The 12,877-nt window shown below is 26.6% G+C and overlaps 2 protein-coding genes across 2 annotated transcripts in view; one reads left to right on the plus strand and one right to left on the minus strand.

Moving 5' to 3' along the window:
- The window catches only part of LOC100578814 (putative fatty acyl-CoA reductase CG5065), a 36,434-nt gene extending 24,310 nt beyond the window's left edge, over nucleotides 1-12,124 (minus strand). Inside the window, exons 1-2 of the mRNA XM_026444292.1 lie at nucleotides 12,108-12,124; nucleotides 11,422-11,464 (exon numbers count right to left, since the gene is read on the minus strand). The gene's annotated coding sequence lies outside the window, so the exon portion shown is untranslated. The remainder of the gene's footprint in view (nucleotides 1-11,421; nucleotides 11,465-12,107) is intronic.
- Nucleotides 5,866-9,179, plus strand: LOC102654936. Its single transcript, XM_006565205.3, has 5 exons — nucleotides 5,866-6,107; nucleotides 6,254-6,373; nucleotides 6,629-6,751; nucleotides 6,853-6,981; nucleotides 9,111-9,179. The coding sequence occupies exons 1-5, from the start codon at nucleotides 5,992-5,994 to the stop codon at nucleotides 9,112-9,114; spliced, it is 492 nt and encodes a 163-aa protein (XP_006565268.1). The 5' UTR covers nucleotides 5,866-5,991; the 3' UTR covers nucleotides 9,115-9,179.
- Nucleotides 12,125-12,877: the final 753 nt, after the last annotated feature.

The raw sequence follows: 12,877 nt of genomic DNA on the forward strand, positions 1-12,877 counted from the left end.
GTGTGTGTCTGTGTGTGTATGTATGTATGTGCGCGTTCATCGTCCAACCTTTTTATTTTCTATATCTCTTTATTTACCTTAAATTATTTATTTATTTATTTATTTATCGTAGAAACCGAGAAAAGTATTAAAGACTATTATTATTTTATTTTATTTGTTATAACTCGCCAATACAATCGTATTATCGTAATTCGTCTCGAAATCATAATCGATTCGAAACAATTTTATATATATTATTTTTCTGCGATTCTACTTAATTATTCTTGATTATTTCAAAGAAATAAAAATAATAATCAGCTGTACGAGAAAAAAAAAATATTATTTTTCCTTTCTTTCTCCTCTTCCTCCTTTCTCCAAATATTACATTTCCATCGCGAGATGAAATTACTTTAAAATTACGTATCGTCTCATTTTGTCCTGATAAATTAAATATACGCATCTGAGGCTCCCTCTGGAGAAATTTTAAGCGAATTATTACATACTGATGGTAAATATGATGTTTATCTTGATGTCGATTTTCGAACGATTTAAATCATCAAAAATTCGAATAAATTTTTTACTTTAGATCGAAAATGAAATCTATGAAATCTAAACAGAAATATCAATAAAATGTCTATAAAAAGATCCTCCAAATTGATAATAAAATTAATTCGAAATTAACATTCGTAGGTAATAATAATATAATGAAAAAATAACGTAAAAATTTTGTTATAAAACTTTAAATAACTTCAAAATTATTATTACAGTGTACATTCGTTAATCTTAATATTCGAAATTTTATCGTGGAAAAAATTATTCACGCATAACCTCATTTTGAGAATTGTTCCCTGGTCGGACTAAACACGACTCGTACTACTATCAGTGAAAAAGCTAGCGGAATAAGTTCCCCTCTATTTTAAACAGACTCGAACACTCTCCTTTCCCCTTAATTTTTCTTCCGTCTCCATCCCCCAATTTTCTTTTACCATAAAATCATCCCTCGTAACTTCAACTTATAATACAATTTTCTACTTAATACTTTCCATTAAAAAAAAAAAAATCACGAGAAAATTGCAAAATTTCAATAATATTTTATCTCGAGTTTCGAGATACACCATCCACCCACATAACGCTGATAAAAATGAAAAATAAAAATATCTAAAATTATTACGTTTATAATTTTCACATGTGTCACGAAAAAACAAATCTTTACAAGAATACAAATACGACACTGTTTCACAACCGTAGAGAAGAAGATCAGCAAACGGAGGATAATTATTACAAAAGAAAAGAGAAATTCGATTCGTCACGGGCGAGGGCCGTTTCCTTTCCCCGCGTGGACCGGAAGACCGACTCGTCGCGCTGCAAGAGGCGGAAGTTGGAAGAAAAGCGGGGAAGGAAAGCGAAACGGCGCGATGCAAATTGCATGCTTCCTCCATGCTTGACTTTTGTACGACTCTTCTGGTGCGACGTTTCATCCGTGGCGAGCGTGACCGACAGATATAAAATTATTTCATAAATACGCACACACAGATCGCGTGGGTGGACGATTTCGCAAGTTTTATTAACTGCGCAGTTAGACGATAGTTGTGTTAGAGCGCGTTCGTGTCATATCGAATGGAACGGGCCTCCAAAGTTGCACAATCCTTTCAATTTCCGATTAGCATGGTTTGGTTTATCGGTTTCTCGCTACGTAAATAAAAAAAAAACATATTTCGCTCCTGCCTTTAAAAACCGCTCTGCGACCGATTGCGAAAAAGCTCTCCGCGGAGCTATCGCTCGACGACGTACCGTGTGCGTGTTTTGCCTCGAAACTTTTTGCTTTCCTCCTCTTCCCTCTCTTTTTATTTTTATTACAAGTCTCGTAATAATGAGGTAGATCAGTGGTTCGTTGATCTCTCTCTATTTCTTTTTTTTTTTTTTCTTCACTCTGGTGAGATTAGCAACGCGTCGAATATGCTTTTTGCGATGATTTTTTCTTCTTTTTTTTTTTAGAAAGAAAAAAAGTAAGGAAGGAGTGTAAAGGCAATTTCGATGATTGATAGGAGAAGAAAATTAAAAATGAATTAAACATATGGATCTTTTGCAATAATACAGATAGATTTTTGTTTTTTTTCAATAAAAAAAGTCAAAGTCACTTCGACACTTGTAATATTAGAACAATTAATTTTGGAACTGATATGAATTTTTTATTTTATAGGAATATTAACTCGAAAAATTTAATTTTTTTTTCAGAGGCATTGAATTATAATTATTTTTCTTTCGTTATTAATTCTTTTTTTTTTTTGTGGGATATGAAGTGAATAATCCCAATTTGAAAATTAATTTTTCGTTTCTCAAATTAATTGAGAAAAAGAAAAATTTGTGAACAATCGAGAAAGAACGATTTAACTTCGATTCGAAAGAAATCGGAATTTTTTATCTTGTTCCCCCCCTCCCCCCCTCTCCTCGTCGTATTGTATACAAACATAGCGAGAAAATAAAGTTGGGTTATTGAGATATTCTAAAAACAGAATGAAAAATTATCAGAAGTCAATTCTAAGAAAAATGGAAAGGAATATTTAATTGATCACCGATTAGAATCGTGTAACAAGCTTTAAAAAAGTAAAGCGAATAATTCGAAAAGAAGAAAAACAACGACGATAATACAAATAATATTTACACCGAATTATTTCTCTTATTGCTCGCCTCGCGAATTTTAATCTCGAATCGTTGGCAGAAAAAATGAAACACGTATTCTTCTATCTTCGTTTCGTATACACACTTTTACGATTCACATTCAACAAGATTGGCGTTTCACGTTCATTGACCACCGGTTATCCACGCTTTAATCCACGATCGATATCATCGATTAATTTAATTTTTATATCAAAAAAGAAAATCCGCTTAAAATATTTCCTTAAGATAGATTATGCAAAATTTGAGTGATTGAACTTCTAATTAAACCATAATTTGTCAAAACGTTTCATTCTCGTTTTAATATAACAAAAATTTATTGATTACAATATTTCATCAAATTTCCAATTTTTAATTCTCATCGACTTTGATTATCGTCCACTTTGTTTCGGGGATGAAATTCGAAATTACAACTAATTCTTGCAGATATACGATTCGAGTCGTTTCGATTGATCTCAAATTAAATTCAAGTTGATCGATCGTAACGAAAAGTTTTTCTCCAGTTTCTTGAGAAATGAGATTCTAATTTCTCGAGTGAAATGTTTTGCACGAGAAGCATGCATGATTTTTCCGATAGTGATAGAGAAAACTACGTATATATCGTATGAATCAAGTATGACGAATCGACTAATTATTGAAATGTTTCATTCATGTGTTCGTCCTCTTCCACTTCCACCCGCGTTCGATAGAAAGAGCTTGGCGTTCGCGTCGAAAAATGCGCGAAGAAAAAAAAGAAGAAAGAAAGAAAGCAAAAGGAAAAGAAAGAGAAAAAAAAGGTCGAGATAAGTAAGCGTTTTCCTTCCTGTCGCGTGTCTGATATTAACTTTTCTCGAGTGTCGCCGCTCGTTAAAAAAGGAAAGAACAAAGATCGAAACGAAAAATTTTCTTCGAATCGAACGATAAAATCCACGTTTCAACGACTCGAAATTACTCGATGAAAATGTAGCTCATCGAATGTGTATAAAATTTTAATTTTTCCAAGTTCGAAGTATTATACCACGCTGCTCGATAATTCAATTCTCTCTAAAAATTTCATTAGATTCGTACAATTGGGATCCTCAACCCTCCTCTCGATCGATGAAAGAACTCTGAAGAAAAAGAATGATTCCAACTATTTTAACGAGTGCTTCCTTCCAATTATTCCGATTAAACGAGAGAAAAAGAGATAAAGAAAAATTTCAATTCTAATTTTTTCATTCTGTTCACTCCATCGAGAAAAATACAAGATTGTGATTATCAATTTCGCATATGGATGAAATCGAATCTTCGAATCAAATTCCGATACGCGGCTAAGATCCAATTGGCTAAGGTCGTCCTTCCATAAAATAACGCAAGTTCGTAGATAATCTAAGAATTTTTGTGAAATTATCGTGTAAACTATCGTCACGATTGTGTGTGCTGTAATAACGCGGAATATTACTATAGAAATGATACTACGCAGAAAGAAAATTTTCTTCCATCTGTGCAATTGCACGACGAACCACGTTTGCAAAACCACCTACAGATTTCCCATCCTCTCTACACTTTCTCGTTCCCTATATTTCGTACCAATGTACAATTAGAGAAATGAAACGGGATCGCCAATGTGTAATCACTGTGCAACACGTATAATAAAGAATGTTACACGTTTGTAGGAACAACTTTTTAAAAAGATCTAGATTCTAAAAAAGATCTAAGATTCTAAAAAAAACGAATATGATATACAAAAATATCGTTCGTTAATTAATCGAATAAATAACTTGAAAATTCATAGATTCAGTTATAATAGTTCTATCTTCGTCACATTGTGCAACATATATAATAAAGAATATTATATATTTATAGGAACAGCTTTTTAAAAAGATCGATTCTAAAAAAAAACGAATATACAAAAATATCGTTCGTTAATTAATCGAAGAAATAATTTAAAAATTCATAGATTCAATTATAATAGTTCTATCTTCGTCACACTGTGCAACACGTATAATAAAGAATGTTACATGTTTGTAGGAACAGTTATTTAAAAAGATCGATTCTAAAAAAAAAAACAAATACAAAAATATCGTTTGTTAATTAATCGAATAAAATAATTTGAAAATTCATAGATTCAGTTATAATAGTTCTATCTTCGTCACACTGTGCAACACATATAATAAAGAATGTTATATATTTATAGGAACAGTTGTTTAAAAAGATCGATTCTAAAAAAAAATATACAAAAATATCGTTCGTTAATTAATCGAATAAAATAATTTTAAAATTCATAGATTCAGTTATAATAGTTCTATCTTCGTCACACTGTGCAACACATATAATAAAGAATGTTATATATTTATAGGAACAGCTTTTTAAAAAGATCGATTCTAAAAAAACTAAAAATATGATATACAAAAATATCGTTCGTTAATTAATCGAATAAATAATTTTAAAATTCATAGATTCAGTTATAATAGTTCTATCTTCGTCACACTGTGCAACACGTATAATAAAGAATGTTACACGTTTATAGGAACAGTTGTTTAAAAAGATCGATTCTAAAAAAAAAAATATGATATACAAAAATATCGTTCGTTAATTAATCGAATAAATAATTTGAAAATTCATAGATTCAGTTATAATAGTTCTATCTTCGTCACACTGTGCAACACGTATAATAAAGAATGTTACACGTTTATAGGAACAGCTTTTTAGAAAGATCGATTCTAAAAAAAAACGAATATGATATACAAAAATATCGTTCGTTAATTAATCGAATAAAATAATTTGAAAATTCATAGATTCAGTTATAATAGTTCTATCTTCGTCACACTGTGCAACACATATAATAAAGAATGTTACACATTTGTAGGAACAGTTGTTTAAAAAGATCGATTCTAAAAAAAAATATGATATACAAAAATATCGTTCGTTAATTAATCGAATAAATAATTTTAAAATTCATAGATTCAGTTATAACGGTTCTATCTTCGTTACACGATTATTTTATCTGCATCTCATTCCACGAAAATTATTTCCATCTCCTCAGAATCAATTCGAATATAATAAATCCTGATGAACAGGATGGAAGGAAGAGGAGAGAAATGGATAGAAAATCGATGGAAAGTCGATGTATCGAAAGGAACATTTAAAAGACACATTGGAAAGATAATGACGAAAGGGGGTGTAGGAATCGCGGAAGGAAGGAGGTGGGGATTGGCTCGAGGCAAGAATACATATATACGCGCAGTCAGAGCCTCGTAGCGTTACAGTTTCAAACAAGACGAATCGAACGACGTACTCGCTCGATTCGAGTAGAAGATTTTGTGCGGGAAATTTCTCCATCTTTTTCTCTTGGAATTTCTTTCGAATTCGAAAAGAATGAGAGGGTACACAGAGGAGAGAATAAAGGATCTGAAAAGCTGGATAGGAATCGTGGCGATGTTCGGGGTGCTTTGCGCGAATGGAATCGTGTCTGCACAGCCTGTGTACGAAAGGTAGAAATATATTTCTTTTCTTCTATTTCGTTTATTTATTTAGGAAGAAATCTATCAGTTTCTATCAGATCTATCTATTGATTTTTAATTTTTAAGGAGATTATTTTTTAAAAAATTAATCTTATTGCATTTAACTATGTATGTAGAATTACGCGTGAAAGTGAAAACACGATGAGCATCTACGACACGTTGTTAAATTTTTCGAAGATGGGAGAGATCGGTGCAGCGGAAGAATTGAATCGAGAGATATCAGAAACGAGTAAAGAGTGAGTTATTTTTTCAACAATTATTTTTTCAATAAATATTCTATCCCAATTTCTACTCGAATTAAAAAAAGTATATTCCTTTCGCTATCTTTTAATTAACATTCATCATAGTAAGCCAACGCGCAATTTTGATTAAAAAAAAAAATCTCGCCTTCGACGAGATAAAGAAACGTTCGCGAAAAAAAAAAAGATTGGCCTATTCAAGTTTATTATTTACTTTTTTTTTTTAAATAAATTTTTTTATCGTGTATGCAGACGATACAAACGATTATCGGACCAAAGGCGAGCAGAACTAGAGACCTTGATGGCGCTTTCGAAAATGACGGGGAAATTGGTGAACGCGATCAGGGAAGGGCGTGAATCGCAGTCAAGCAAGACGTGAGTAAAAATAAAAAAGTAGAAAAAGATAAAAAGATTATCTTTATCTTCCGATATCTTTCTAATCTTTTTTGATCTTTACTTTTGATTTTATTTTACAGAAACGGACGCAAAAAATCTTCGATCGCGAAAAGATCGATCTTCGATATAAATATGAAGAATCTGCAAAAACTCTTCAGATTATCGGGCAAATTGGGATACAAAGGAAACGCTGCGTATCCAGTTATCAGGTAAATTAAACTACATAATAATTATCATTTAATTATAATTTTTTTCACTCGTTGATCGTTAAATATTATAAAATTCAAACGTAAAGGAAGAAGCGAAACCGAGAATATAGAAAACTTTTAATTTGGAAATTAAATTCTATTTTAATCTTAAAAAAATTTTTATCGCTCGACATTAAAAAAAAGAAAAAGAAAAACAAACTTTAAACTTTTAATTAACGCGAGAAGATAGAGTAAAATTAATCGTGAAATTTGTCGTAGTAATCAACATGCGTCGTCCTCTGTGACGCATTCCGATATTTACTATTTCGCGTAAAATTGTAAAACTGCTGAATCGAAAGTGTTTCGAAGTTCCATCTTTGAAAAAACGAAAAAAAAAAAAAAAAAAAAAGAAAAGAAAGAAATCTGAAAAAAAATCAACTACGCCACGCGAAACTGATTTCCTTTTTTTTTCCCCCTCTCTATCCTTTTTCCTTTTCTCTCTATCTTCTTTGCTCGCGATAAGATCACATTCACGTATTCGAAATTCGCGATGAGAACGTGTGCATGAGGATCGTAAACGTGATGTAAGAAAAGCGTAATGTTATCCCATATATATATATATATATATATATATATATATATACATATAAATATATATATATATATATATGTATATATATATATTTGAACCGAAACGAACTTTTATCATTCACAACCGTTTCGTAATCGTTCCAATTTGCATCAGAAATAATTCGATACCACGTTTAATAATTGGAGATTATTTTTACGGGCACGCGTTTCCATCTTGATCCTTTTTCCTTTTTTTTTTTTTCGCTTTCAAAGATGTCAGATCACGAAAAAAATTTTTATCACGATTCTTGTGACGATACGTTACATAGTAAATATGTATCGTGAAATTAATAGTGTTAATTTTATTTTTTAAATTAATATAATAAGCTTATACAAAGCATATTGCATATGTGAGAGGTGAGAATTGACTTGGATCGGTTTGATCGATACGCAGATATCTTGCAATGATATGTGTTATCGTAAATGGAATTATTAGTTAATGCCTACTGTGCGAAACTCGAGGAATGCGGATCTAATTGATTCTGTTTGAAGTACTTTACGAGTACTTTTCATATTCGCGATAAGAACTTGTCGAAATTGAGATAAGAGAGATATTATATAGAGATATATTATATATAATAGAGAAATGATTTCAAATATTGCCGAAATTGGGAATAAACGAGCGAGAAATATTTTGGAAGCTCTGTATACTAATTTCATATAATCCAATATGTAAATATATAGGCGAAGAAATTTAATTTTTTTTCATTTTTAAAAGTTGTTATTAAAAAAGAAATATTTAATATCTGTAATAATTGTTTTTATCGAATTTTTTGTTAAAATTTTACGTGAATGTATATATTATTTTATAAATATGCTTTTATTATATATTTTCAAAACAAGAATATTTTTATTGGAAAATTTATAAATCAATATTTCATTCGATGATAATGTAACAATAAGTATAATAAAATTTTGTAATAATTATAAAGATATCCACAGTTCAATGGAAATAATTAAACAAAATTTAAATTCATTGCTATCAATGATAATACACATGTTTTAAAATGCAATATGTAATTGCATCCTCGATTCAAAACATTTGCATCAAGTGAAAATATTTTGAATCTCGAATGAATGCTATAACATTCATTGAGAAAATTGTTAATTTGTAAATTGTAGCACTAGATAAACTCGATGATCTTTGTAGTAATGAGATATAGTCAAAATAGTAGAGACCTACTTGCAATGATTGATTTGCCTTTTCATTGATATTTTATATTCTCGATAACATTGCATAATTAAAATAATAAATGTGTTGTTTTCTCCAATGTGGATCAGGGAGGTTCAGTATAAAAACAAGAGATACTAACAATATTATTTTGCGTCCTTCGAGAACTACTTCAACTGTTTACATTCATTGTTGGAATGATGAAAACATAACTTCCTTTGTATTCTTAATTCTTTATAATTATTTTTTGTAAATAATTCCTATAATTCTAGTTTTATAATTTAAATATTTAGAGATTATTCATTTTGAATTAAAATATTTTTTAACATCTCTTTTTTTTTGTTTGCAGTTGAGATTATGGAAAATTACAAATAATATTGGAATGAATTTATTATTTGTCTAAAAAGATACATCGAGTCAAAAAAAGGATGACCCTGGCACAAAAACAAAGAAATTCGATGTATCGTCTCGTTGTGAAAAATTATCGGTAAATCATGAATAAATTTCATTAAAAATCATCATCATATTTTATATATTCTATGAAAATATCGAATATTTATTTATTTAATGACAAATCGAATATCAATTTTTTTGTAAGATATTTTTTAATATTTTTTTACTAATAATAAATATTTATAATACAAATCAAATTTGTTTACGACTTTTAAAATTTTAATTCATATTTGATTTTTAATTATATAAATTATTATTTCTAAAACTATACATGAAATGAATATTTCCTCATTTTTCTTTTTAATTATAATCCAAATTAAATTTCCAATAAAAATTTTCAAATTACTCAATTAAAAGTTGAAAATTTTATAAATTTATTTGAAAAGCTAAAATATTTTAAACAATTATCTTATAAAGATTACTTAATTATTTAACTACAATATCTCAATTTTTTATACAAAAATTAATTCATTTTTAAATAAATTCAATGTTAAAAAATTCTTTATTGTTATTCAAAGCAAACAAAAAAAGAAATGTAAAATGAATTGAACAAAATTTACATTATCCTCTTATTAATATTCTACATTTTTTTTGTCATGAAAATGATTGATAGTTAAAAAAAATTATTTTAAAAATTGCAATATTTTATCCATTAAGCTATATTGCACTATTTTATCATTTTATTTTAGCACAATAATGATCTATTTGAAAATATATTCAATATATTCCTCTGCTCTTAAAGATTCTGAAACAAACTCAATTTTTTTAAAATCCTATCTATTAAAAATTTTAAAATTATTTTTTATAAATCCACCTAAAAGTAAGAATTAAATAATTTCTTTATAAATCCTATCCTATTACAAATCTAGAAGATTTTATTTATAACTTAACTATATTTATATTATCATATATCATAATTTCTAATAACTTATAATATATATGATTTAACTTATACAAGATTAGAGGAAATATGAGGAAATATGCACATATATTCTTATAACTAATGATTTTAAATCAAATATTTATTAAGGATTTAATTTTCTAGAATAAAAAAATTTAGGATTAATAAAACTTATAGATATTGATGAAAAATAAGAGATTTAGATTTGTATTTGAAAGATTTAATAAAAATATGAAAAACAAAATAATATTTATCACAAGGATTTTTCAAAATGGAGGAAATCATATAATAATTGAATTGTGCAGTTTAATATGCTTAAAATTAAAAATATTTTTAACATAAAAATTAAATAATTTATTTGTGCACTTTATCATTTAAAAAACTAAACATTTTTTTAATTTTATTTATATATCACAAAAATTGAAAGATTTATCTAATGAAAAAAAAAAATGAGATTCTTTCTATTCCATTAGTTTCTGAAATAAGCTAAATTTAAATAATAAATAATTCTCTAATAAGTAAATATCTGATAATTCTATAATAATTATCTGATAATTCTATGTCTCTTTTATTTTATTTGTCTTTTTCACTTTATATCTATAATAAATTCAATTATTAGATTAATAATTGAAAAATATATTTGAAAAAAATTAAATTATTAAAATGCTTATTTTAATTATAAGTAAAAAATATTCAATAATAAAAAAAAGAAATATTTTTTAAGAATATTTTTAGTAACAAATGCTCTTAACAAAAGACATCTAGTTCTAAGACACTTCAGATATCTGAATTTAACATTATTTGTTCTAAGCTTTATATCATTTTTCTTGAAATCTGAATGATGAGGGTTAGATTTTATGCAATAAAAATGTATTTCAATTGTAATTATGTACATTCACGCTTGAAAGAATTTGTGTAATTTGTAAAGAAAGAATGTTAAAGACGATGTAATTTATACGATTGTTAATTGTAATAAAATTGAATAATAGTGAATAAAATAACAATTGTATTGATGCAATTTCATAACCTAATCACATATATAATATGGAAAATATAGCGTGCATTAAAGCATCATCAATCACTGAGGAATTGTCATATACTTATAAACTTATAAAATAGTGTTCAAAAATTATTGTTTTAATTCTGAGATTTGTTTGTCGCAAAATATTTTCTTACGCGTAAAATATATTTATTTCTAATAAAAAAAAAAAAAAAAAAAAACAGAATTTTATTTTTTATTTTGAAAATCAAATAAAAAAAAATGAAATTAAAAATGATTTTTTCAAGAAATCAAAATGCAACTCACCATTAAATACGAAGAATTTATAGTGTTATCCATAGTGAGTAACCTATAAAAAATAATAGAAAAAAATGAAAACTATAAAAAAAAAAACATAATAATTTAATTTAATTTAAACATTATAATAGTTAATATATTTATACTAGCACTAAATATTCAAAATGAATATTTAAAAATGAAAAAAGAAAATTATTAACATGTTTATTTAAATTATAATCAAACACTGGTTTTAATTTCACGAATTATATTATATATATATATTATATATAACTATATATTATAATTAAATTAAATTAAAGAACGTATATACAATTAAATTAAATTAAATTGTTTCAAAAAATATTGAAAATACTGTTACGAATAAGCACTAACTTTATAGATCGCATTGCACACGATTATAAAAATTCTCTGAAAATAAAGATAAGTTAAAACTATATTAGAAAGATAAAAAAAAATATTATTTTGACATTTTCCTTTTCTTTTTGCGAGCGTTTGAAAAAATTATTGTTATTTTTCTGAAATTTTATCTTAGAATTCTCAATAATTAATATATTTATATTAAACTATTTAATAAATTTACATCATTAATCAATAATACAATAAAAAGAAATTAAAAATTTATCTGTTTTTGATTAAAAAAATATCAAACTATTATTCTTTAAGAAAGATTGTGAAAAGCAAAAGATAATTACATCGATCATTTTGGCATCCATATTGAAATCCTTTTTTCCCGCCATAAAAATTGTCTCAGTATTCAATTATTAATCTGCACATAATATAATCATATTTTTAAAATAAAATGTATAAAATATATTATATAAGATATATGAAACAAAAATGAATATATTACATTAAATAAAACCATGTTCATTTTAGAAATTTAAAACAAAAAGTACTAACTCTAACTACTACTTAGTTATATAATTGCTATATAAATGAATAAAAAACAAAATGAAATAATAAGTCAATTATAGAAATATTCAATAAATTATTGAATAAATACATGTTAATAAAATAATAAAATACGAAAAATAAAGAAATAATTATGGAAATGAATATTATTATAGAGATAAATCACTCACCTGAAGAAAAGCGTCCGAACGTCACAATTTTCGTTAACAGAATGAACATCACGCATAATGATTTCGATATATCGAATTACAAATTGGAGAGAATCTGTTCGTCAATTTAAATATTCGTCAGTAGCAAGTCGAAATATATCGAGAGTAGTATGATGCCAATTTCTTTAAAAAGTTATTATAAAAAATATTTCTTTACCTTGAGTATTATATCAAAACAAATAAATATAAGAATAATATATAATATACAAATATACTTGATCTATAGATACACACATTTGGGAAATATTTGTAAAAATAGGAGAAAGATATGAATGAAGAAAAAGATATAAAAAAAATTGATTATAATGATTTATTTCATTTTATATAAAAAGATAAAAAAA

The sequence above is a fragment of the Apis mellifera genome, linkage group LG12 (assembly GCF_003254395.2).
Source record: "Apis mellifera strain DH4 linkage group LG12, Amel_HAv3.1, whole genome shotgun sequence".
NCBI classification, from domain to species: domain Eukaryota; kingdom Metazoa; phylum Arthropoda; class Insecta; order Hymenoptera; family Apidae; genus Apis; species Apis mellifera.